The sequence below is a fragment of the Papaver somniferum genome, chromosome 1 (genome assembly GCF_003573695.1).
Source record: "Papaver somniferum cultivar HN1 chromosome 1, ASM357369v1, whole genome shotgun sequence".
Classification (NCBI taxonomy): Eukaryota; Viridiplantae; Streptophyta; class Magnoliopsida; order Ranunculales; family Papaveraceae; genus Papaver; species Papaver somniferum.
In genome coordinates this window covers 185,913,635-185,940,432 of record NC_039358.1, presented here as the reverse complement: position 1 = coordinate 185,940,432, position 26,798 = coordinate 185,913,635, and the positions used below count along the sequence as shown (strand labels likewise).

Genomic DNA, 26,798 nt, shown 5'->3' with positions numbered 1-26,798 from the left:
TATATATAGATTGGCCTTGTCTGATTGATCCAGAAAACGTCTCTCACCTAAAACAGCCCTTCAATCACGCCTAGAAGCAGTGCAGTTAGATTGGACAGTGACTGGAAACTAAGATTCCGGCTTTTCAATAAATTATCCATTATCTTCTTCTCGTTTCGCCTCAAATATGCTAGTGGAACCACCACTGCCACTCCTACCTGTGACCCACACCAACTTGATGAAAGTATAGAAATGTCGTTGTCCAGTCCAGGGAGATGAAAGAGAATGAATGCTAGACAAATCCAACTTCAATGAATTGTCAATATATTACTTTGTTGTGGTGGTGGCGGCCTGCCTCAAACAATGCACAATAAATGATACTTGGTTTTAGTAATTAAGATGAGTATGAGGATAATTTGCAACCTCTATAAACAGGGTTTAGACCTTAATGAATCACTTACAAACAAATTTAAGAGATTGAGCTTACAAGTTTAAATGTTTGAGACCATAAGACATGCTCTTATTGGCAACAACATTGACATGAAACTTATAGTTTTAGACGTAAATAGAGCCGTGTGTGGAGAGGATGGCCCACCTGAATATAAACTCTCTCACGGGCGTCATGGCTATTCCCTAAAACTTTGGTCACACACCTACCGAACTAGAGTTTAAAAACATGGGTAAACATCGCCACCCTTTCTAGAAAAAAAGAAAACGGGCAAAAGACAGACACGTGTCGGGTGAGCCAATCAAGCTTGATATTACAAATACGGACTACGGAGTATGCGCAGCCGAGAATTGCTTTTCCTTTGAAACTCTCCTCCTAGTACTATTCGCTGCAACTTTTCACCAACTAAACCTCAGTGGGAACTCATACTTTTAGTCTCTAGATTCCAGATCTTCTTCTTCCTTATCTTTTGAGGAAGATATTCGATTGATTAATCTGATTGATTAACATAATGGCATTCGAGAAGATCAAGGTTTCCAATCCCATCGTTGAGATGGACGGTATGCTCTCTTCTGACATCTCCGTCGATCAATGTTTGCAGATCTGATTTTCAGAGTTTATTTTTTTATTTTTCCATATCCGATTGTTAATAGTTTGGATTCTATTGGTTTGCTCTATCACGTAGTTACTTTTATTCAGTTTTGAAAATCACTGACTGTAGTAGATTTCTTTGAGATCTTTAAAATCACGATTTCTTTATTTTGATGATGATTCAGGTGACGAGATGACCAGAATTTTTTGGAAATCTATTAAAGACAAGGTAATTACATATTTTTGTGGTTTCAAAAAATATGTACAGTATTATCTCTTTTATATCTATTTACGTTCCATTGTTAGCATTGTTTAGCTGATTGTGTTTTTCGAGCAGCTTATATTCCCATTCGTGGATTTGGATATTAAGTACTTCGACTTAGGTCTTCCTCATCGTGATGATACCGATGACAAAGTTACTGTTGAAAGTGCGGAAGCTACTCTTAAGTAAGCAGTTCATTGTGATTTTAGCAATTTATGCGTCTACATGTAAAAAACATTTTTTGTGTGTCTAGGTTAATAATACATTTTGAACCGTCTTTGCTGATTTTTAACTCAATTACTGCTATTACAGGTACAATGTTGCAATCAAGTGCGCCACTATTACTCCAGGTAAAACAAGAAGCTTATCAGGAAATTTTAGGTTTTGTGATGCACAATTGGCGTTGTTTGATGATATATTTTGAATTGAGTTTGAAATATCTTTTGGTGAAATCGACAGATGAAGATCGTATGAAGGAGTTTAAATTGAAAAGCATGTGGAGGAGTCCAAATGGAACTATCAGGAACATTTTGAACGGTGAGACTAGTTTCTTTTTGTTACCTTCACTACTTGGGTGGTTCATGATGACTAATTGATATGCATACTTGTTGCAGGGACTGTGTTCAGAGAGCCCATTATCTGCAAAAATGTGCCAAGACTTGTTCCAAGTATGAAGGATGTCTTGATTATGCTTTGTGATTTCCAAATAACAGTAGTGATTGAACATTACTAACTAAAGCGTTTTCTTCAGGTTGGACTAAACCTATATGCATTGGGAGGCATGCATTTGGTGATCAGTACAGAGCAACTGATGCAGTTATCAAAGGACCTGGCAAACTCAAGCTGGTTTTTGGTACAGTTTTTTGTTCATAAAAACATTTCAGTAATCATGTTTATATTTGACAGTCTTTTTGGCAATCCTAATATTGTACAAAGGAGTGTTATTTACTTATGTTTATTTGTCATTTTATAGTTCCTTTATATACTTGCTTTTGCAGTATCTATCTTTTGCTAAAGATAGATTCTTTTATGTTTGCAGTACCAGAAGGCAAAGAGGATCAAACAGAAATGGAGGTTTACAATTTCACTGGTGCTGGAGGAGTAGCCTTGGCCATGTATAACACGGATGAGGTTTGGATTCTGTAACTATATTTTGTGGAACTGGATGAATCCTGATTTCAAATCTAGTACGTATGTAACAAACGTCCCATTGAACTTTGTCTTCTCCTAAATCACAGTCCATCCGTTCGTTTGCTGAGGCTTCAATGGCAACAGCTTACGAGAAGAAGTGGCCACTTTATCTTAGCACAAAGAACACGATTCTAAAGAAATACGATGGAAGGTACTCATTTCCTTTGATGTTTACTTGGTTTTGGGGCCACCTCTAATTCACCAACTGATTCAATTGAAAAGAATATCTGTTTTGTAGAATAGTTTTGTTTAACGCTTAATTTCCTCCGTAGGTTCAAGGACATTTTCCAAGAAGTGTACGAAGCTCAATGGAAATCCAAGTATGAAGCTGCTGGGATATGGTGAGATATCATTGTTCATGTCATTATTCACAATTTTTCAGATGCTTGTAGTTCGACATGCACTCATAAAATTGTTATACAGGTATGAACACCGTCTCATTGATGATATGGTTGCCTATGCACTTAAGAGTGACGGTGGTTACGTCTGGGCATGTAAGAACTATGATGGTGATGTACAGAGTGATTTCTTAGCCCAAGGTTTGTACACTTCTGTTGTTAAGTATTTGTATACAAAACCCAAAGCTGCATGAGTGGGTATTATAATGTTCGTTAACTTATCATTTCTTCTCTGCAGGTTTCGGATCCCTTGGATTAATGACATCAGTGTTGGTATGTGTGTTAGGCACCAGTTAGCACCGTGGTTGTGCTCATCTGTATGTCTGAACTCTTGACTTACTTGGATTTATGTTGCTATTGATTTGTAGGTATGCCCAGATGGAAAGACCATTGAAGCTGAAGCAGCCCATGGGACAGTGACACGTCACTACCGGGTTCACCAGAAAGGAGGTGAAACCAGTACAAACAGCATAGCTTCAATCTTTGCTTGGTCAAGAGGTCTTGCTCACAGGTATTTAATTTATCTTCCATTTGTCTAATCTGAAAAGATGTCTGTAGTTCTTTGTATCTTATAAAGTTGGGATACAAGGTTCAATTGCAAAGAGCCAAAGACTAATGTATGCATCTTTATACAGAGCAAAGTTGGACGACAATGCTAGACTTTTGGATTTCACCGAGAAGCTGGAAGCAGCTTGTATTGGAACTGTTGAATCAGGAAAGATGACCAAGGATCTTGCACTTCTCATTCATGGATCCAAGTAAGTCTTTTCTGTGGAGTAATCGTCCTGCTTACCCGCAGTGTGCTCAGTATCTGTACTTATCATGAAACATTCTCGTTGTGTTGTGCAGGGTTTCTAGGGACCAGTATCTCAACACTGAAGAGTTCATCGATGCCGTGGCGGAGGAGCTGAAAGCAAGACTTTCTGGCAAATCAAAGTTGTAAACTCCTCTCCATATTGTAGGCTTTAAAGACCAGTCCTTTGATTCAACATATTTGTGGTATCTACTCCAGATAGATATTATATCATGTGTTTTTTATATTATGTATATAGGAGTGCCCTCACTGACAATAAATAAAGTTATCATCCTTAGCAACAATTCCGATAAAGAGCACATAATCCTTTTTTCCTGGAATCTTCAGGCATTCACACATCCTCAGTGCATGAAGCATCCTTCCCAAGTCACACTAGAAAACCCAAGATGCGTGTCTTACTAAGCTCTAAATTTTGAGTTCTCTGTTACCCCTTACAACTGATGAAGTCTTCTCAATATGTTAAAAAACAACCTTTTAGCCGATGACTTAGAATAAATAGTGGGTTTGAAGTTGAGGATTTCGACTAAAACATTTTATTTGCCTTTATTACTTTTGCTTACACTAGTTCTGTCCACATTCTGCATTGCTACTTCAGTAATCTGTCTGTGCTGCATAATACTACTTTGATTGTAAGAGCATGCATAATAACAGTATCTCTATATTTCTGTATGTATTGTCCTCGTTGTGTTCAAAGTATCTCTATTTGGAATTTATCAAATTATTTTTATTATAATTATTTTATTCTTGCTTTGCTAAGATGCTTGTCGTGTCTTTTACCTCAGGAAACACAGCATATTGACATAATAACAGTGAAATGGATGTTTCAGTTAGTTTCAAATATAGATAATCACCAAATTCGCATCTAGTCTCTATATATTTATTATTCGTTGTTCTTTAGTTGCTGTTTGTATTTTTAGCTACTAATAGTCATAGTAAACGGAATTTAACCTTTTTCCTATAGGTTCTTGGTTAGTGATCTGAGCTTGCACCTTCTTTATCACTGAACTAGATTTCAGAAAGGCTTGCCAGATTTGGATCAGCCTCAATAGTAGTTGCAGGCCTGAAGTAAAAGCTTAGCTATGTGAGACCTGTTAGTATATATCACCTCGTCAACAGATTGCAGCTTAGATAGAACGAGTTGCTCATGCATGTGATCTCATTATGTAGTAACAGATTGCAGCTTAGATAGAACGAGTTGCTCTTGCATGTGATGTAATTATGTACTGATTGTAGAGTTGGATCACAAAATGATTTAGTGTAGAGTTGGATCACAAAATGTTTTAGGCATTTAGATTCACTATGTGTCTTATAAGGGTAGACATTCAAACATGGCCTAGAAAGAACTTGTCCCATATAGCAGTTTATATAATAATAAAATACATGTTTGGACATAAAATTATTGGTTTAAATTATGAGTTATCGCGTGTTAACTTTTCCTTTGCCTTCTATCTTTTCTTTTCCTTAAAATATGTTCTGGTGCTTGATGGTTGTCCTGTTCTATGGCTGTTTCTTTCTAAGCTATTATTAAATCTCGTCCATTGTTTCTGATTTGTGTTGTATGGTTTCAGGCCTGAATAAAGCACCATAAAAGGCTAAGGTGGACTATTCAAGTCAGATGGCGATGATTGTGGTTGGGATGAGAATAAAAGTGTCGCGTTTGTGTTTTAACGGGAGAGTTTACTTTACTCTTGCTGTCGTGGTGGTTATGCTTGTGTGAGGAATTCCATAATTCTTCATTGTCTCTTTGGTACTATATCTTATTAGATAACAAGTAACATAACTCGTCTTTTCTATTTAATGTTTTTTTATGGATCTCTATCTTAACTATCGACATAATCATCACAGGAAGAGTGCTCTCATTTTTTTTCTTCCCTTCTCCCATTTGCATTTGCATTCATGTTTATCTTCGTCTGTTACATGGTATAAAACACTCCTGAGTTGGAATTGGGGGATTTTAGGCTATATGATTTTAAATATTGTTCAAATTACCTTTTAGCACATTTATACAGTTGAGAGTTGACCAATATACTTTGGCATCGATGTCCCTACACATGCTGCAGTTGAGTTCAGTATCAGTATCGCATTATCTACCAAGTCTGATGGCTTGTAAATGTTCATCTAGACAAGTCGTACTTCCTTATTTTAACTAGACGACTGCAGCTGTCATTCGTTTCTTTCTTTTTTCCCCTGGATACACCATAACATTTTCCGGATACACAATAACATTGTTACAATTTTTATCCGTCAAAATTTGGAAGGGTGTTACGAACTTACGATGGGCTATCTATTTTTCCTTCTACGTGTCCTACACCTAGTTAGCAATTCGGGATTCGGCAAACGTACGGAACGGCAAACGTACGAGTATTATACGGTTTTGTAAAATTCAGATTCGGTCCAAAATTCGGTCAACGGGACGTGATTCGTCATTAATTCGGAACGGCATACGTACGTGTATAATTCGATTTATAAATGTGAGTTCGGCTCTGAAAATTCGGTATCTATATATAACAAATAATTTGTATTTATAAGGTCATAGACCAATTTTTATGCATATGTGTGAGTTATTTAAGGAAAAATAAACTCAATATGATGATATTAATAATATATACAACATTAGTTATCCAAAAGGACGTCGTATGGTGGTTTAGATGCTTGGTTAGTGAGTTTGAGATCTCTCTCACCTTCACCTTCAAATCTCTTCAGTCGTTTTTGTTTCATAAAAATTACAACACTTCTAATATTCGGTCGTGTATGTTCGGGAGGCAGTAAAGCCCAAAAAGTGGAGTCTTTGAAAAGTAAAAGCTAAAGAATTTATGGCGAATTAAACGGACGTATCATTCGGGATACGTAAAATTCGCGAATAATCCGGGAATGCCACATAATACGCGACTTGGATTCGGAGTTGCAAACGTATGTGAATAAGACGGTAAAATTCGTGATACGGAAAAATTCGCGAATCATTCGCGAACTTACTAACTAGGGTCCTACAACAAAAAGGCACACATGTAACGCATCATACGGTAATGTCTGCAAAAGCATGAGAAACCTAGTCCCACTAACCTCCCATCAGTTCACTTAAATGGGGTGCCCATGTTGCGAATTTCGAGTTATCTTGAGAACTGATTTCCTTTTTTTTTTTTTTTTTTTTTTGAATGAAGAAGATATTGAAATTGATCGAATCAGATCGATTTAATGGAGTATTTGAATAGTTCTCAACTGGTAATTTGTTTGACTGATTGTGTTTGGAAGGAATTTGTGATCATTTTGGTCAATTATGTGATGGTTTTAATTTTAACAAATTGTGAATGATAGGAAACCAATTTCAAATTTTCTGTACAAACATTGTGTCTGACAACTACATTTTACCATCGTATAGAAGGCCTCCTAAAGGTCGGCCAATTATTTTGTGGTCCACACCTCCACGGAGAACTTAATGAAAAAGAAGATGCACAGATATGTTGTAGCAGTAATAAACTAATAATAATTTATTTGACGTGGAATTGAAAATGTGCAATAGATGCAGACTGACAAGAACTTGTACTGCAACTGAGTACGAAGAGGCGTAAATGGGCAGATTATTTTCCGTGGCTTGAAACTATCCCAACTTAACTCAACGCAGGGGGCGTGTATTAGGCCATTAGGGTACATGGAAAATACTACGATCTAATGTAATCCCTTTGAAAATTTCCATACAAAAAAATACTCGTACCTTAAAGAATACAGCGGGGAACGTTCATGTTTCAATCTTTGCAAATTCTTCATGAGTTGTCAACATGAAATGTACGTACTGTGGAGTGCGGAGTCTACTGTCTTCCTTTTAGTTGGTAAAAAATGTCACTGATCGATTCTTTAGCACATCGCAATCCCAGGGCCGGCTTATCTTCGCACAGCAATGAAAAATGATGAAGCCAGAGATCAGCTTAAAGTTCCAGAACCATCTCAGCTAAAGGTGAAAAATAAGGTAGCCACGTGAACATAGTTAGTATAGGTCTTCACGAGCATCTTTTCTTATAGCCTTTACACGATGCTAGCAGTTACACGTGGTAATCCATGCACCTTGCTTAATCACATAGTTACCACGTGTTTGGATTTGTTTTCCGTCTACCTTTCCAAATATATATCTATATAGAGTGCCGTTGGAAACTGGAATCAGTTAAGGGAAGAAACTAGAGTCTCAACATATATCTATGATCTATCACCTCCGAAAGCGAAAAAAAAAAGATATTAGAGATTTGAGAGATGTCAGGAGCACAAGGAGCACAGCCACCGGGGTCATTCACAGCAACAACATATGAGTCGGTAGGAGGAGAAAACAAAACGAAGACTGATATTCATTCAAAAGAAGATGTAGGTGGGATTCAGATTGATAAATTACAAGACAAAGTTGAAGATGCTGCTGGTCTAGGTGGGCCTGTCTTTGGTGCTGGAGCTGGTGATGATGATAATCAAAATGATCAGAGTGTGGGTAAACAAGATCTTGGTGTTACTGGAACTGCTTAGTTAAGTTAGCCTATGTTAGTATATAGGGCCTGTCTTTCGACAGCTTATGTAAGCTTTGTGTTTGATCTATGGACGTAATGTTGAATAAATATGGTGTTTAGCTGGTCAGTACAGCAGCAACTGTTTTTAAAAAACGGCCGTTTACGAAACACCGTTTGTCTCCATTTGCTCTGCATAACCGATTATCCAAAAAAAAACAAACTCAAACTACTACCTCTTCTTCTTCATCAATTCCTTAATTTTTAAGTAGATTTTTGTGTGTTGCCTAGATTTGGTAAATTTGGGTAACATTTAAATTGGGTTTTTATGCTTTCAGTAAAACTTGTCCTTGTTTTACAGGATCTAAGAGTCGGGTATTGTATATATTTCTTGTTTTACAGGATCTAAGAGTCGGGTATTGTATATATTTCTCATGATCGTCTTCTAATGGCTGACAATCTTCATTATGAAGAATATAAGTGCCGCACTTTGTTAACATGTGATGTATGTTCTATGTATATTGTTGACAACGATTCCGGCTCGATACAAGAGGGTTCTAATCGTTTATGATGTTACGTGTTTATTATTCCGGGCTATGGGAGCATCAAGATTTGAAGTTATCCAAATGGTTGGAAAGAGTTCCAAAAACCATCCCTAAGAAATCATCTGTTTTCTATTTGAATATGTATTCAATAGTTTGAATGTGTGTTATGTATTTAAATGTATGTTTTACTATTCTTTGTTTAACGGTGTATGAATTTCTATCACTTGATTTACATCACGAGCAATGTGAGGAATTAACATGTAAGGCGGATAAGAACACCATTCCCCACATAAGTTGGATTTACGTTATGTGGGATTTACGAGCAGCTTTTGCTAAAGCATCAGCTACTTTATTACAGTTTCTATAACAAAAACCATTTCCCACATAAGTTGGATTTACGTTATGTGGGATTTACGAGCAGCTTTTGCTAAAGCATCAGCTACTTTATTACAGTTTCTATAACAAAAACACAGGACCAAGCAAAGTTAATATTATACATGTTTACATCACAAACAATGGACCAAGCAAAGTTAATATTATACATGTTTACATCACAAACAATGGGCTTTTCGTTGTGTTATTTTGTTCGTAGGAATTAACGATCAATCCCATGAAACCTGTTTTGAGGTAGGTATACTTAATTTTTTGTGAGTCACTCATTCGTTATCCCATTTAGGGTGAGTTTATAAGGTGTCTAAAGGTAGTGCAATTACCTATATATTCTTAAACAATTTAAATTACTAGAGTGTCTTTATTCTCAAAAACTTAAAATCAAAAATCAGAATAACCTTTAAACTTAAACATTTTGGGTATTCCAATTCAATCAAGCAATTAATCAAGCAAAGGAAACACGAATCGAAGTGAGCGATGTTGAAGTGCGAAATCCAAATCTCAATTGTTTTCAGATGTATTTTAGAATGTATTTGTAACAACACCATCTTGTTTTTGATTGATTTTATTTTGTTTGATCTATAAAATATGATTTCAAAGATGAATTAGGGTTTTCAGAAGATCAGTTCGACTGATCTTGGAATATCAATTTTGAGCCGAACTTAGTATGTAATTTATTGAAACACTATGTTCGACTGATTCGACTTTGCTAGATTTTGTTCGAACCGGCAGAAACTAGCCTTGTTCTTCGTTTTAAATTTTCAGAAGATCAGTTCGGCTGATCTTGGAATATCAATCTTGAGCCGAACCTAGTGTATGATTTAGAGAAACACTATGTTCGGCTGATGCGACTTTGCTAAATTTTGTTCGAATCAGCTGAACCTAAAATTCGTCAGATACAAAGTGAAGTTCGGCTGATAACTTGTCAGCCGAACCTTTGTTTTTTGAAAATACACCTAGGTTCGGCTCACAAGTTGTGAGCCGAACCTAGGTATATTTTCAAAAAACAGAGGTTTGCTGACAAGTTATCAGCCGAAGCGTTCATCTGGTCAGTAGATCTGGGTTTTAAAAATTCAATTTTTAACATATTTAATTTATAAAAAGGACATTAAACCTTGTATAGAAGTCTACCTCTGATTTGAATCACACATTTTGGTCACTTCTAATCACTAAAATATTAAAATTCAAGTTTTTTTCTTCACTTCTTCTTCTTCTTCCTCCCAAAAATCCAAACTCTCTCACATAAATTTGATTTCTCTACTAATTTACCACTAATAATTTAATTTTTAGTCAATTCTTAGAATTCCTAATTAATCAAATTTAATCATAATCATTAACACTAATTATGTTAGGGTAATTATGCCATTATCAGAAAGAGTGGATAAGGGGTGATGTTGTTTTATATTTAGTGACCCTATTTTGACATTATTTAGTATGCCTCAAAAAAAATTCAGTATGCCTCAAAACAGGTTTCAGTCCCGTATATATCGGGCTTTGGACGCTCTACTGTCTCTTCGAGCATAATATTAGGAGGTGCAAATTCATAAACCTTTTTTTGGGCACCACCCAGGGGGCCATGATTTTAGTAGAAATGAACGTTTAATCCCATATTTAGTGGGCTTTAGACTATCTAGTCCTGTCAACCAAAGCATCATACTCGGAAGTCCTCAACCAAAGCATCATACTCAGAGGTCCACATGCAGAACGAGTTAGTCCATACATGCAGAACGAGTTAATCCAGGTCCACATGCAGAACGAGCTAGTCCATACATGCAGAACGAGCTAGTCCATTTCTAAACGATTCAATCCAAATTGCATTTTTTTTAATGATCAAAGTAACCCTCCTATGTAAATATGGAGTGGTTGTCGTTGCTGATTCATTTCTTCTCTCTTCTTCAATGAGTTTCCTTCACCGAGTTTCTGAAAACGCATTAGGTTTCGTCGAGAGAAAAATGTCAAACAAAATCTCAACAAGTTTTCATTTTTTTTTTTTTTGTTTTGCTGAATCACCCTTTTTTTCATTTATAGACAAACTAAAAGAATACAAAAGTTACTATAAAACAATAAACAAAGTAGAAAAATTACAAAAAATAAGGAATCTTAAGAATCAATTTTAAAGTGACTAAGAATTTGGTTTTCATAGTCATTGTTCCACCTGACCCCTTTTATTCTGACACCATGATCTTGAACAATCTTCATAACCCTGTGCTTGAAACCATGAATATTAACATCACCTCCTTCAAAGAAAACTCTGTTTCTTTGAAACCACAACTCCTTAATGACAGTACAAGCAGAGATTATCCATACTTCATCAATGATAGGACTGTGATGTTTAGCTGCAGAAAACACTTCTGAAAAAGAGTATGGCCTGGGAAATTGAAACATATTTCCAAGCCAATTCCAAACCTGAACACTGAATTCACAAAGCCACAGTGTATGCTCCATAAAATCCTGCTCTGATTTGCAGATACAACATCTAGAAGGCATTTCATATCCTTGTTTTATTTTCATGTCATCATTCACATAAACTCCTTGTAGAAGCTTCCAAATGTTGCTGGCAATAGTTGGGTGCAAAGATTTCCTCCATATATAAGAAGACCAATCTACCTTGTCTTCCTTGTGTCTTATTTTCTCCACTGCCTTTGCATTATTAAACATTCTACTACTATGTAGGTTCCATATTATGGAATCATTTCCACTATGAATATGAGGCAAGTTATCAATCTGTAACAAGTGCTGCAACTGAGGATGTATATTCCATTGATCATTAATGATTAAGTCCTGAACTTTCAACTGCATATTGTTATGAACAAAATCAGTATAACCAATTTCATTAATTAGTGGGGATGATCCATACCAGTTATCAAACCATACTGAGATGCTAGCACCATTTCCAATCTTCCAAGAGATGTCTTCTTGTAAAGTAAGCCAAGCCCATTGCAAACCTTCTCTTACTGATGATAATTTCCATTTTGAAAACCATATACCATATTTATGTTTGAACTTAGCTGTAAAAACAGAGCCCATTCATCTGATGAGTATACCAATTTCCACATCATTTTCATCAGCAAAATTTTTTTAAGAACTTCTAGCCTTCTAATACCCAAGCCACCTTCAATATATGGCACACAGATCTTCTTCTAAGATAAAGTTTTATACTTTCTAACCTCTCCATCACCTGACCATAGAAAGTTCCTTATTAGTTTTTCACATATCTTAATAACTGAAGATGGCCATTTATAAACTGCCATATTGTAAAGAGGGTAGCTGCACAAAACTGTTTTTTACAAGAATCAGTCTATCATGAAAAGATAATAATCTTCCTTTCCAAGATGCAAGTTTGCTCTGAAGCATAAGAACTATTTGATAGACACATTTATGTGTCTATTTTCATCTCTTTTGTGTATTTTGTTAGTACTCGTTTTCGTCCTTATTATGGTGTTTTGTGTGTTTGTAGATATTTTTTTGGAAATAAATAATTTTGGAAAAATCGGCTCGAAAAATTATGCGGAGCATCCCCGGAGGACATTTGTTATTCGGACTCTCTGTTTTGGATAAGGGGCACCCACTTGATAAGGGGTGACCACTTTCTATTCACACCCCTGAACTAGATAGGGGGAGGTCATCTTCTTTGTTTGAATTTGGTTTTGGCGGGAATACTTAATGCAGACGTTGTTGATTTTGGGTCGGATTGTTGGAGGGATTTCAGCGAGATTCAATCGCTAGAAACGGTTGGGCTGGGCCTGAATACACTAGACAGGGTATATGCAAGCGATTTGATCGAGTAACTTGGGCCAGAAATCCGAGTTTGGAAGTAAACAGGGAACCGAGATATTTTAGAAGATTATGTTAATTACGGAAGCTGTGTGAAGATTGGGAGAAGATATTTGGGAAGATATTCTCTCATGATATTATACGAACAATTTAAGACAACCCAGAGACGCGTAGAAGAGTTAAACAGGGAAGAAAATCCCATATCCTGCATGAAATACAAAGAAAATATTCCCGACGTTAATGGAGATTTCTGGGAGTTATTGTGAAGATTTGAAGGCATTAAACAGTATATAAAGGCTCTTTGGGTCAGCTAGCGAAGTTTAGAGAGAATTGGGAGAGGTTTAGAGCACTACATGGCAAGAAAATTGAAGTTGCAGAGATTCTGGTTCTGCTGCTGCTCGAGGAGGAAGAAGAAGAGGAAGAACAGACTACCAAAGGCAGTCGTTTACCAACAAAGACAATGACTGTCGTTCGTGGGTCATAGTTTTTCAACGACAACAACACTTTATCTCTATCGTTGATTCTGGACGCCTTCTGTGGGTCGCAGAATCCTTTTTTATATCATTTTCTTGTCTTTCTCTTCATTGTAAAACACTTTTGAGCATCAATGAAATATTTTGAGAGGTTTTCCAACATGATGAGCGGCTAAAATACCTGGTGATTGAGGCAAAGGAGGATCTATTCACTCATGTTTGATTGGTAATATTTTTATTTATAATTTCGTTAATTATTTATTTTATTTAATTCACTTGGATAAAAATATAAAAAGAGGGATAAAATAGTTTTCTTAATTATTTGTGAATCAGTTTGATGTTTTATGCTTAGAATATATTCTTTGATAAATCATGCTTAAGGATTACAACTTAATATTTGGACACCTTTTAAATTAAAAAGTGATTTAATAAGAAAAAGAGCTTAATAATAATTTCTGAAATATTATTTATAACCAATCAACTTGAAGTAATAGTGAATCCTGAGCCTTCATCTTTCTAAAATCTTGACATTACTATTAATTTCCTTCATTTATTTATTTGTTTAAATCTTAAAAAAAAAGAGTTACCTTCACAAGTTCGAAAAGAACCTAGTTTTCACCACTATCTACAACAACATTTGAAAATACATCAAATTTTTGGCGCCGCTGCCGGGGATTTGTGCTTAGGTAGATTTTTTTTTTAGGTTTATTATTTTTTTTCCTTTTTACGTTTATTTTTGTCTTTGATTTGCAGGTTCGAAGTGGAGTACTAAGGACCTTGGAAGGAAAAGCTTAAAGCGAAAGGAGCGAAAGAGGAATATTTTTTTTTTTTAGGTTATTTTTTCTTTTTCTTTTGCACTTTACTTTATTTGGACTTTGGACTGGACTCTTGGACTTTATTAATTTTTTTTAAAAACCCCACGGAAGGGTAGTTAAATACAAACTGTGTGCAAGGAAGGACGGTGATTACAATATCACCTCGGCCCCTCGGGTTCGCACACGACATAGGAGTCGTGGCCCGAGTCGACGACAACAGTTCATCCCCCGTCTGGTACGGGAGGTAAGTCCAATCGAAACACTCGCGAATATCCTGTAAGCGAGTTACTGTATTCCTTAAGGTGATCATTGATTGAGGACGAATTTGGACTGTCTTTATTTTCCTAGTAAAGGGCCTGGCCTAAACAAGATAAGGGTTCGGATTTCATCACCGCTCCCTTCTTGCCCGCTTTAGGAGAACAAAACCTAACGCAAACCCAAGCTTTAAAATCTGATTAGAAAGAGACCTATAGGGTATCGAGCTTGTTAGGAAAATTTTTCGAAGGATATTGGTTATTCTTTTAGCATACTTCGAAGTTCATGACGGTTTCTGTGAGTTGAATGCGTGACTGCGCCGCCTTGTACTGCGGTGAGGCCTTGGGTATCAAAGCTCCACTAAGCTTCCCTCGCCTCGATTCAACTTACTTTGACTCGGATTGATTCTAGAGGGGTTTTCTTAAATTGTAACGAATTCCCTTTCGAGATATAGAAGCTAGTCTAGAAACAATCTAAGTGAGCCATCATGCTTGTTGTTTGCTAGAAATCTCTAGGTTTGTTGTGGTAAAGTCGAGTCAGTCTGTTGTGTGATTGCTAGAACCTTCCTGTTAGGATTTTTATTTCTTTTTGATTTTTTTTAGTGTATGCCCGATTTTGTTAATAGGGCTTGGAAAAGAGATACTCTAGGTCGTCTGATTAGTGATAAACCTAGTAGTTCTTCTTGTGGAGGCGGGGAGTTGGAAGAGTCTTCTTTAGAGAGCCCCGTTTTTGGAAACTTCAGTTTTGAGAATCTGCGTCTTTGTGAAGAAATTTCTCCTAGTCCTTTGGTAGTGCCAGAAATGGCAACTTTAAAAGCTTTATTGAACCCAACTAGGATCTCTCGTCCGTCTTGTATCAAGTTAGCTGAAACCGAGGCAAATTATGAACTCAAACCTGGGACTTTACAGATGCTCCCAACCTTTTTAGGAAAAGAGAATGAGAACCCCTATTTTCATGTTAGGGAATTTGAGGAAGTATGTAGTACTCTGAAAATTAAAAACCTTAGTGATGATGCACTGAAACTTAGGTTATTCCCATTTTCCTTAAAAGATAAAGCCAAATCTTGGCTGTATAGTTTGGATTATGAGTCAATTGAAACCTTTATACATAAGTTTTTCCCAAGGCACAAAACATCGTCTATTAGAACACAAATTTGTACTTTTGCTCAACAAGAGGGAGAATCTTTATATAGGTATTTAGAAAGGTTCAATGACTTAATTTCCCAATGTCCTCATCATGGTTTAGAGAAGGTTAGGTTAGTTCAGATCCTCTACGAGGGTTTAGACTATTCAACAACGACCATGGTTGAGTCCTTATGCACATGTGGGTTTGAGAATAAAACTGTTGATGAGGCGATGACATTTTTGAATGAAATCGCCATTAAGACCCAACAATGGGAAAATAATAGGGAACCCCAGAAAACAATTCCTCTAAGTAGAGGAAATGTCAATAGGGTAGAAGGATCCTATGAGTCAGATACTAAAATAGCAGCCATAGCCAAAAGGTTAGAAGCGTTGGAATTAGGTCATTCTAGTGGTACTAGTGGTAGAATAGAGCCTTTTTGGGAAGACCATACTGTTGAAGAGCAAGCCAATGCTCTTTATAACAACACTAGATCGATAACCGTCAGAAGTTTGACCCTTATTCAGAAACCTATAACCCTGGCTGGAGAAACCATCCCAACCTTTCTTGGTCTAAGGGCCAGAATCAAGGTCAGTCTAGTAACTCTCAAGCTCCCCCAGGTTTTGGCTATCCTAAGAATACTTCAGCCCCGACACAGTTTCAGAACCCTTCGGATAAGAAGATTATGAGTTTAGAAGAGTCTCTTGCTTTGTTAACTCGTAACACTATGCAGTTTCAGCAATCTGTTGCTCAAGGTATAGAAGAAAATAAGAGAATAGGTCAGGCTAACTCTCAGGCTATTTCCGAGTTGAAAACCCAGGTTAGTCATATAAATGAGTCTTTGAGGGAAAAAGGTAAGTTTCCTAGTCAAACTCAACCCAATCCTAAAGCAGAGAAATCGTACAATCATGTGAACTCTATTACAACCCTTAGGAGTGGAAAGAAAGTTGACAATAAGGTTGCCATGCCTGATAGTGAACATGTTGTAGTTCACCCTTATGAGCCAGAAAATGAGAGACTGATAGAGTCTCCAAAGAGACCAATGAGGGTCCTGATGAGCCCGGCTTTGTTCCCAGAGCCCCGTTCCCCCAGCTGCTAGTTCCGACTAAGAGGGAGTCCAACTTTAATGATATATTGGAGGTTTTTAAGCAGGTTAATATCAACCTTCCATTATTAGATGCAATTAGGCAGATTCCCTCTTATGCCAAGTTCCTTAAGGACTTGTGTACGCGAAAGCGTAAGCTCAGTTCCAGAAGAAAGCCTTCATAGCTAGTCATGTGAGTTCTATTATTCAGAATACCACTACTCCTAAGTATAAAGACCCAGGGTCCCCTACCATTGCTTGTACAATAGGTAAGTACCGTGTTGAGAAAGCGTTGCTTGACTTAGGAGCCAGTGTGAACTTACTGCCATACCATGTGTACCTTAAGCTAGGACTTGGTGAGATGAAACCTACACAGATGACACTTCAGTTAGCTGATAGGTCCGTTAAAATTCCTCGTGGTGTGATCGAGGATGTTCTCATAGAGGTCGACAAGTTTATATATCCGGTGGATTTTGTTATCCTAGATACCCAACCTATCCCTGACCCAGAGAACCAAATACCAGTGATTTTAGGTCGCCCGTTTTTAGCTACATCCAATGCGATCATTAACTGTCGAAATGGTATTATGAATTTGTCTTTTGGTAATATGACTATTGAGCTGAACATTTTTAATATTAGTAAGCTACCCTCTGAACTAGATGACTCGAATATAGAAGAGGTGAACATGATAGGAACATTAGTCGAGGAGTCATTACCAAACACTTTGTTAGAAGATCCATTAGAGAAATGCCTAGCTCACTTTGGGATTGATTTTGATGATGATAAGGTGATTAATGAGGTGAATGCTTTGTTAGATTCAACCCCTTTGTTAGATACTAGTAATGGATGGAAACCTAAGTTCGAACCACTACCAGTTTCTAAGTCTACCCTAGTTCCTTCTTTAGAAGAGCCTCCTAAGTTGGACCTAAAACCATTGCCAGATACCCTGAAGTATGTGTTTTTAGGCCCGTCTGAGACTTTACCTGTGATTGTTTCTTCCGACTTGGATAGAGATCAGGAAAGTAGGCTAGTAACCGTCCTTCAAAACAACAAGGAAGCTTTAGGGTGGACCATAGCAGACATTAAGGGTATAAGTCCTACTGTTTGTATGCATCAGATCTATTTAGAGGAAGACACCAAACCTTCTAGGGAGATGCAACGTCGACTAAACCCCAATATGAAAGAAGTAGTTCGAACTGAGGTTCTTAAGCTATTAGATGCAGGCATTATCTACCCTATTTCAGACAGTAAGTGGGTCAGCCCCGTTCAGGTTGTTCCCAAGAAATCTGGTATTACTGTAGTCCAGAATGATAACAATGAGTTAATCCCGACCCAGTGACCACGGGTTGGCGTGTTTGTATTGACTATAGGAAATTGAACAAGGTCACTAGGAAGGACCACTTTCCCCTTCCCTTCATCGACCAGATGCTAGAGAGATTAGCTGGACATAGTCACTACTGCTTTTTAGATGGCTACTCTGGATATAATCAGATCGTTATTTCCCCAGAAGACCAGGAGAAAACCACTTTTACCTGTCCCTTTGGTACCTTTGCGTATAGACGCATGCCTTTCGGGCTATGTAATGCCCCTGCGACTTTTCAGCGTTGCATGATGAGCATATTTTCTGACATGGTAGAACGGTTCTTAGAGGTCTTTATGGATGATTTTTCAGTGTTTGGTTCGTCTTTCGATGAGTGCTTGCATCATTTGTCATTAGTTTTGACTAGGTGTAAGGAAAAGAATTTAGTGCTTAATTGGGAGAAATGTCACTTTATGGTTCGTTCAGGAATTGTTCTAGGGCATATTGTATCTTCAAAGGGTATAGAGGTAGATAGAGCCAAAGTTGACCTTATTAAAACTTTACCGGTCCCAAAAACCGTAAGAGATATTAGGTCATTCTTAGGGCATGCTGGTTTTTATTCGTTTCATTAAGGATTTTAGCTTGATGTCTAGACCTCTTTGCAATTTGCTTGCAAAAGATGTTAAGTTTGTCTTTGATGATGCTTGTTTAGAGGCTTTTGAGAAGCTTAAGTCATTACTCACTACCGCCCCCATAGTCCAGGCACCCAACTGGAACCTACCCTTTGAGATCATGTGTGATGCTTCAGATTATGCTATTGGTGTTGTGCTAGGTCAGCGAGAAAATAAGTTACTTCATGTGATTTACTATGCTAGCAAAACTCTGAATGATGCCCAGTTGAACTATACCACTACCGAGAAGGAACTATTAGCCATTGTGTTTGCCTTAGACAAGTTTAGACCCTATCTCTTAGGTTCTAAGATCATCATATATACTGATCATGCTGCTTTAAAATATCTTTTGTCTAAGAAGGATACTAAACCTAGATTGATTAGGTGGATTCTGTTGTTGCAAGAGTTTTCTCCAGACATTAGAGACAAAAAGGGTGCCGAAAATGTTGTAGCAGATCACTTGTCTAGGCTAGTTGTTAGTTCCCCAGATGATTCCCTTCCTATAAGGGATAGCTTTCCTGATGAACAATTGTTCTTTGTTACCCAATTACCTTGGTATGCGAATATAGTGAACTATCTTGTTACTGGTCGAATGCCCCAACATTGGGGTAACAAGATCGTTCTAGATTTTAGCCGAGGTTAAGCACTTCTTTTGGGATGATCCTTATTTGTTTAAGTATTGTCCAGACCAGATTATTAGGAGATGTATACCTGAGAGTGACCAGTCCAGTATTATTTCCTTTTGTCATGATCATGCTTGTGGAGGTCACTTTAGTGCTAAGAAGACTGCTGCTAAGATATTGCAGTGTGGATTCTATTGGCCTTCGTTGTTTAAAGACTCCCATAGTTACTGTGTTACTTGTGAGCGTTGCCAGAAATTAGGAACCATTTCCCGTAGGAACATGATGCCCTTGAACCCGATTCTGATTGTTGAGGTATTTGATGTGTGGGGTATTGACTTTATGGGTCCGTTCTCTAATTCTTTTGGTAACCTATACATCCTTGTCGCTGTAGACTATGTCTCTAAGTGGATTGAAGCGGTTGCGTGTAAAACCAATGACCATAGGGTTGTGATAGAGTTCTTGAGAGAAAATATACTTGCACGTTTTGGTACACCGCGAGCTATAATTAGTGATGGAGGGTCGCACTTTTGTAATGGACCTTTAAGGCTTTTAATGAAGAAATATGGTATTACTCATAAGGTAGCTACCCCGTATCATCCACAGACTAGTGGTCAAGTTGAGGTTTCCAATAGGGAGATAAAACGTATATTAGAGAAAACAGTTAATCCTAATCGGAAAGACTGGTCGTCTAGGCTTACTGATGCCTTATGGGCTTACCGTACTGCGTTTAAGACTCCTATTGGAATGTCTCCTTATCGGCTTGTTTATGGCAAGGCATGTCATTTACCTGTTGAGTTAGAACATAGAGCTTATTGGGATGTTAAGCAGCTAAATTTTTCACTCGACAAGGCAGGAGCCCATAGGAAACCCCAGCTCAATGAGTTGGAAGAGATTCGTAGAGATGCATATGATAGTGCGAAGGAGTATAAGAACAAAATGAAACTTGTGCATGATAGAAATATTCTAAGAAAGACATTTTCTCCAGGTCAAAAAGTTCTTCTGTATGATACCCGCTTACATCTTTTCCCTGGGAAGTTGCGTTCTCGGTGGACGGGTCCTTTTATTGTTCGCACTGTTTTTCCTCATGGAGCTGTTGAAATTAAGTCACCGGATGATAGTAGTTCTTCGAAGGTTAACGGTCAGAGATTGAAACCCTCACCGGATGGTAGTAGTCCCTCTGGAGGACCCTGTTTACCCTTGATTGACCATCGAGGCGGATTGTATGTTGTATATTAGTTTTTGATTTTCTTCACCCAGGTACTATTTTTCCAACTTCTCCTCGTGTTATGTTACTTTTGGTACTGCTCTTTCATTAGAAACATTGAGGACAATGTTAGATTTAAGTTTGGGGGTGGGGAAGAAACTTTTTGTTAGTTTTAAGTTGCAATAAATAAACTCCAGAGCCTAGAAATTTACGCCTATTAAGGATAACACTAACCAATCTAAGTGGATGGAAACATTTTTGTTTTAGGAGTTGAGGAACCAATCTGACTAGATGGAAACATCTATAAAGTCTATTCATAAAAGCACAGAGCTCAGGTGTTAGAAATAACATGATAGTTTCGCCATATCTCGTCGAGTCCTTTTCACTTTCTATTTTCAGTTTTATTTTATTTCAAGTGATTTGGTGGGGCACACGATTCAAGTTGTTACCTTTGCTAGGGTGAAATAGAGTGACTGAGTTAGCTTTTCAAAAACAAAAAAAAAAATAAAAAAATTAGACCAGACCAGTAGACCAATCGGAATAAATACTAACACTTGGATAGCAATATGTGTGTGTTCTCCCTGTCTCCTTCGCCTAAACAAGCGTGGAATGCAGGATCCACGGGAATTACCATGTAATCTGCTGACAAGAAACATGCGCTTGGGTCCACAAGGTCCAATCATGTTGTTAGTTCTTAAATAAATGTGTGTTTAATAAAGTCGACCACTGGTACCCTTGTATATGCCAATTGTGTTGACCTAGAGTTAGGATTATTGACCACTGGTTCCCTTGTATATGCCAGTGTGTTAATATTAGTCAGACCGGTATCTCAGTCATTTAGGTTAGGTTCACCTTGGTAGAGGCCTTCAGACAGATATGGGAAACACCTTTCACTTTTCAACCATCTGCATTTTTCTTTTTCCATCTTCTTAATCTTTTCATGTGATTAGTCTGACTCCGAGTATGATGTCCATCGTGAAACTATCTTAGTAGAGCTCTGTCACTTATATGAATTTTAGTATGCTTGAGTGAAAACTCGTGTACAGTAATTGGAATTTCGCATCAGGGTACTTCCTCCTATAATTAATAAGTATGCCAACCAAGGAGATTCTTTAGTGCTTTCCAAGATTTTGCGTAGATAGTTAGGGTCTGGAGTAAAGGTTTTGTGAGTACACCTCTGGAAAACCCTCCGGAGACAACACTCCACCACTAGGGCCACATAGGGGTTCAAATGATTTTCCTTTATAGAATAAATTTGCTCGAGGACTAGCAAATAATAAGTTTGGGGGTATTTGATAGACGCATTTATGTGTCTATTTTCATCTCTTTTGTGTATTTTGTTAGTACTCGTTTTCGTCCTTATTATGGTGTTTTGTGTGTTTGTAGGTATTTTTTTGGAAATAAATAATTTTGGAAAAATCGGCTCGAAAAATTATGCGGAGCATCCCCGGAGGACATTTGTTATTCGGACTCTCTGCTTTGGATAAGGGGCACCCACTTGATAAGGGGTGACCACTTGCTATTCGCACCCCTGAACTAGATAGGGGGAGGTCATCTTCTTTGTTTGAATTTGGTTTTGGCGGGAATACTTAATGCAGACGTTGTTGATTTTGGGTCGGATTGTTGGAGGGATTTCAGCGAGATTCAATCGCTAGAAACGGTTGGGCTGGGCCTGAATACACTAGACATGGTATATGCAAGCGATTTGATCGAGTAACTTGGGCCAGAAATCCGAGTTTGGAAGTAAACAGGGGACCGAGATATTTTAGAAGATTATGTTAATTACGGAAGCTGTGTGAAGATTGGGAGAAGATATTTGGGAAGATATTCTCTCATGATATTATACGAACAATTTAAGACAACCCAGAGACGCGTAGAAGAGTTAAACAGGGAAGAAAATCCCATATCCTGCATGAAATACAAAGAAAATATTCCCGACGTTAATGGAGATTTCTGGGAGTTATTGTGAAGATTTGAAGGCATTAAACAGTATATAAAGGCTCTTTGGGTCAGCTAGCGAAGTTTAGAGAGAATTGGGAGAGGTTTAGAGCACTACAGGGCAAGAAAATTGAAGTTGCAGAGATTCTGGTTCTGCTGCTGCTGCTCGAGGAGGAAGAAGAAGAGGAAGAACAAACTACCAAAGGCAGTCGTTTACCAACAAAGACAACGACTGTCGTTCGTGGGTCATAGTTTTTCAACGACAACAACACTTTATCTCTATCGTTGATTCTGGACGCCTTCTGTGGGTCGCAGAATCCTGTTTTATATCATTTTCTTGTCTTTCTCTTCATTGTAAAACACTTTTGAGCATCAGTGAAATATTTTGAGAGGTTTTCCAACATGATTAGCGGCTAAAATACATGGTGTTTGAGGCAAAGGAGGATCTATTCACTCATGTTTGATTGGTAATATTTTTATTTATAATTTCGTTAATTATTTATTTCATTTAATTCACTTGGATAAAAATATAAAAAAAAAGGGATAAAATGGTTTTCTTAATTATTTGTGAATCGGTTTGATGTTTTATGCTTATAATATATTCTTTGATAAATCATGCTTAAGGATTACAACTTAATATTTGGACACCTTTTAAATTAAAAAGTGATTTAATAAGAAAAAGAGCTTAATAATAATTTCTGAAATATTATTTATAACCAATCAACTTGAAGTAATAGTGAATCCTGAGCCTTCATCTTTCTAAAATCTTGACATTACTATTAATTTCCTTCATTTATTTATTTGTTTAAATCTTTAAAAAAAAAAAGAGTTACCTTCACAAGTTCGAAAAGAACCCAGTTTTCACCACTATCTACAACAACATTTGAAAATACATCACTATTGGCCAGACCATTTCAGTAGTTACTCTTCCTGGAGCTAGAATGATACCAAGATACTTATCAGGAAAATTAGATATATCCATACCAACTATGCTGCTAATTTGTTGCTTTCTGGTTGAATTAGTACCATCAATGAAACACTTGCTTTTGGCTTTGTTAATCATCTGGCCAGAGTTATGTTGATATTTGTCAATCAGCTTAAATAGACAAAACAAAGTCTTCTTAGCTCCATTACAGAATAAGAAAACATCATCAGGAAAAAATAAGTGTGTTGGATATATTCCATTTTTAACTACCATTGGAGTTATCTGCCCTGTATTAACCAAATTTGTGATATTTCTACTCAATACATCTTCCATCAAAATAAATAAAATAGGGGATAATGGATCACCCTGCTTAAGACCCATATGCATTGAGAAAAAGCCACATGGTCCTCCATTGACCATTACTGATAATTTTGCAGATTTAAACATGGTTAACAACCAATCACACCAAGATGATGAAAACCCATATTTGTGCATAACTTTAAGAAGAAAAGTCCAACTTACAGAATCATAAGCCTGTGATATGTCCAGTTTAAAAGCCACATTACCGCCTCTTCTCTTTTTTCTCATTTCATTTACCATCTCTGAAGCTAGAAGTATTTGTTCTTGAATGCTTCTTCCTTTAACATAAGCAGCCTGTTGTGATGAAATTAACTTCTCCATGAGTCCATTCATTCTGACAGAAATTATCTTTGTGAAAATTTTGAATAATACATTACTCAATCCAATTGGTCTATATTGACTTGCTTTCTTAGCACCTGCACATTTAGGAATGAGGGTTAAGAAATTTGAATTCAGGCCTTTGGGGATAAATCTTATTCTCCAACAAAATTGTATGGCATCTTTTAAATCCAATTGAATTATATCCCAGCAACTTTTATAAAAGGATCCAGGAAATCCATCTGGACCAGGGGCACTATCTGAGTCCATTTCAAAAACAATTTTCTTGATTTCTTCAGTGGTGGGAATGGAGTCCAACATTTCTTGGTATTCATCTGTAATAACTGAGGGAATAACATCAAGCAATTCTTCAGAAACATCAACATCTTGAGATTCAAATTTTTGTTGAAAATGCTTGACTAAAGTATCTGCAATTTGAGATTGATCACTAATAATATTTCCGTTTGCATCTTCTAGTTCACTAATTGTATTTCTTGATTGTCTAATCTTCATTCTAGCATGGAAGTATGCAGTGTTTGCAGAACCATCTTTAATCCAATTTGCTCTTGATTTAAGTCTCATAAGAGTATTTGATTGAACTTTTCTTGTTGCATGTTCATTTTGTGCTGCTACTAAGTTGGCTAAAAGATCTTCATTTAAGGGATTTTGATCAGATAACTCCATTTCTTTTTGAACTTTCTCTTCTGCCTCCTTAATTTTTGTATTAATATTACCAAATACACTCCAATTCCACTCACTTAAGAACTTTTTTAGATTTTTTAGCTTCTGCATGAAAATAAAAGATGGATCACCAATAATATTCTCAGTCCATACTTTCTTCACTTCACTTAAGAATGATGGATGATCAATCCACATTTTCTGAAATTTCCAGGGAACATTCTTTGGTCTGGGTATTCTTGCACAACCACATAATAAAGGAGCATGATCTGAAACTATCCTCAATCCAACCTTATATCCCCAATCACCATACTTCTGTAACCATAAAAAATTGAAAACAACTCTATCTAGAACACATAGGATTCTTTTTGTTCCTTGTTGACAATTGGACCAAGTGTATTGCTGACCTGTACTAGGAGCTTGAATTAAGTTACATTCATTAAGGCAATGAATAAAATCCATCATTGAAATTCTGTTTGGAGCTTTACCACCAAATTTCTCTTCAGGTGAAATTATAGCATTAAAATCACCTAAAACAACCCATGGTTTTTGTAGCTGACTAATGATTTCCATCTCTGACCATAGAAACTTTCTTTGACTCTTTTTAACATGAGCATGAACACCAGAAACTAATACTTCACCAATACTGACAGTTACCATTTGGCTAGACATTGAAATAACTTGAGGAGTAGATAAAGAAGCATTCCAGAATAACCATAAATTACCTTTTGTAGATGAGGTTGAATTATGTATCACCATACTTTTCATTCCAGGGAGATTTAATTGACTGCAAAAAGAAGCACTACAAGAAATTTTTGGTTCTGCAACCCAAACTAGAGATGGGTTAAATTGATTCACCAAAGACTTTAGTTTATTCTGAGCCCTAGGTCTTCTTAGGCCCCGAATATTCCAATATATGATCTTCATCTTGGTGGTGGAGGATTTTTGGTACCTCCCTTACCATGATTTTGTCTGAGATTATGTTTCTTATTTGTAACAATTGGATTACCACCTTTAGCTGCACCTGGAGAATGTTGAGAAGTGGAAGAAGTAGAAGTAGGATTAATCACTTTCTTTTCAACCACTTTTGACCATGAAGTAACCTTAACAGTTTCATCAGAGACTGTCCCTGTCTTTCCATCTACAAATTTGATTTGAGGAGTTTCTACAACATCAGTTGTCTTATCTTCATTAACCACAATATCTTCAAGAATATTTTCTTGAACACATTCAAGAGGACTGAATCTCCCAGTAGTAGCATTGTGAATAATTTGATGAACTGGAACTGTTGGAGTAACATGAATTGTATGGATGACAGAGTCTTCATTGTCATCTGCTGATGTATCACAAATATCAAAGGGCAATGACCTAGTGACACTTGCTGAAGATAAAGCATTCAAATTGTTTGTTGAACTTGATTTAGGCTGCTGAAGAATTTCTGAGGAACTCTTAGGCTGTTGTGGAGTAATTATGTTTTCTGAATTAATTTCATTCCTTTTTGCTTTTTCTACTCTACATTCTGTGATAAAGTGACCTACCATTTTGCAGCTACTGCAGTATTTTGGACAATCTGGAATGGAAACCTCTTGAAAAAAAACCCCATATTTAGTCCCAATCCATACTTTGTTTGGAACTGAAGAAGCAAAATCTACCTCAACCAAGACATTTGCATAATATCCAACATCACATTTAGCCGTTGCCTCATCAATTTTAATTGGAGTTCCTATTTCTTTACAAATTTTGAACAGAATTGATTCACTCCAGAATTCAAGACCTAAACCTGGAAATCTCACCCAAACAAAAGACTTAGAAGTTCTTTGACTGGTAGGTCGAAAATTATACACCCAATTTCTAACCTTCAAAATTTGATCTGTAACTTCCCATACTTGAGACTTGATGTAGTTACGGTCTGTAGCATTATCCAATTTGATGGTAAAGAAACCTCTACCTAATGGAATTAACTTACATTCCCCAGTTAATTTCCATTGATTTCTAAGAATTACTGCAGCATCAACAAATTTGATCTTCTGTAAATTTAATCTACCAACTAAAGAAAAACGCCATGGATCTAAGCTTTTCTCAAATAGTTCATCAGGTAATTCAATCGAAGGAATTTTCATTCCTTCTACTGAAGAAAAATTATCAGACTCAGAGTTCGTTTT

At 36.8% G+C, this 26,798-nt stretch overlaps 2 protein-coding genes and 1 pseudogene across 5 annotated transcripts; 1 reads left to right on the top strand and 2 right to left on the bottom strand.

Annotated features, from left to right (window-relative positions):
- Nucleotides 1-767: 767 nt before the first annotated feature.
- LOC113309939 (isocitrate dehydrogenase [NADP]) lies at nucleotides 768-5,554 on the top strand. 4 transcript variants are annotated; one of them, XM_026558457.1, is made up of 16 exons: nucleotides 768-987; nucleotides 1,204-1,247; nucleotides 1,356-1,465; nucleotides 1,593-1,630; nucleotides 1,740-1,817; nucleotides 1,895-1,948; nucleotides 2,032-2,133; nucleotides 2,320-2,411; nucleotides 2,519-2,622; nucleotides 2,744-2,812; nucleotides 2,895-3,010; nucleotides 3,108-3,142; nucleotides 3,238-3,380; nucleotides 3,505-3,627; nucleotides 3,719-3,808; nucleotides 5,252-5,554. In XM_026558457.1, exons 1-16 carry the CDS (start codon nucleotides 939-941, stop codon nucleotides 5,259-5,261), a joined length of 1,257 nt encoding a protein of 418 aa, XP_026414242.1. In that variant the 5' UTR covers nucleotides 768-938; the 3' UTR covers nucleotides 5,262-5,554. The 4 variants fall into 4 exon arrangements, 3 of the variants coding, with proteins under 3 accessions (XP_026414242.1, XP_026414247.1, XP_026414250.1); XR_003340831.1 differs by having other exon boundaries at nucleotides 939-987; nucleotides 3,719-3,868; XM_026558462.1 differs by having other exon boundaries at nucleotides 939-987; nucleotides 3,719-3,805.
- Nucleotides 5,555-11,196: 5,642 nt separating this feature from the next.
- Nucleotides 11,197-25,395, bottom strand: LOC113355693. The gene is made up of 3 exons (XM_026598616.1): nucleotides 23,249-25,395; nucleotides 12,275-12,363; nucleotides 11,197-12,104 (listed from the first exon to the last, which is right to left on the bottom strand). The coding sequence occupies exons 1-3, from the start codon at nucleotides 25,393-25,395 to the stop codon at nucleotides 11,197-11,199; spliced, it is 3,144 nt and encodes a 1,047-aa protein (XP_026454401.1).
- LOC113341738 lies at nucleotides 15,557-15,656 on the bottom strand (annotated as a pseudogene).
- Nucleotides 25,396-26,798: the final 1,403 nt, after the last annotated feature.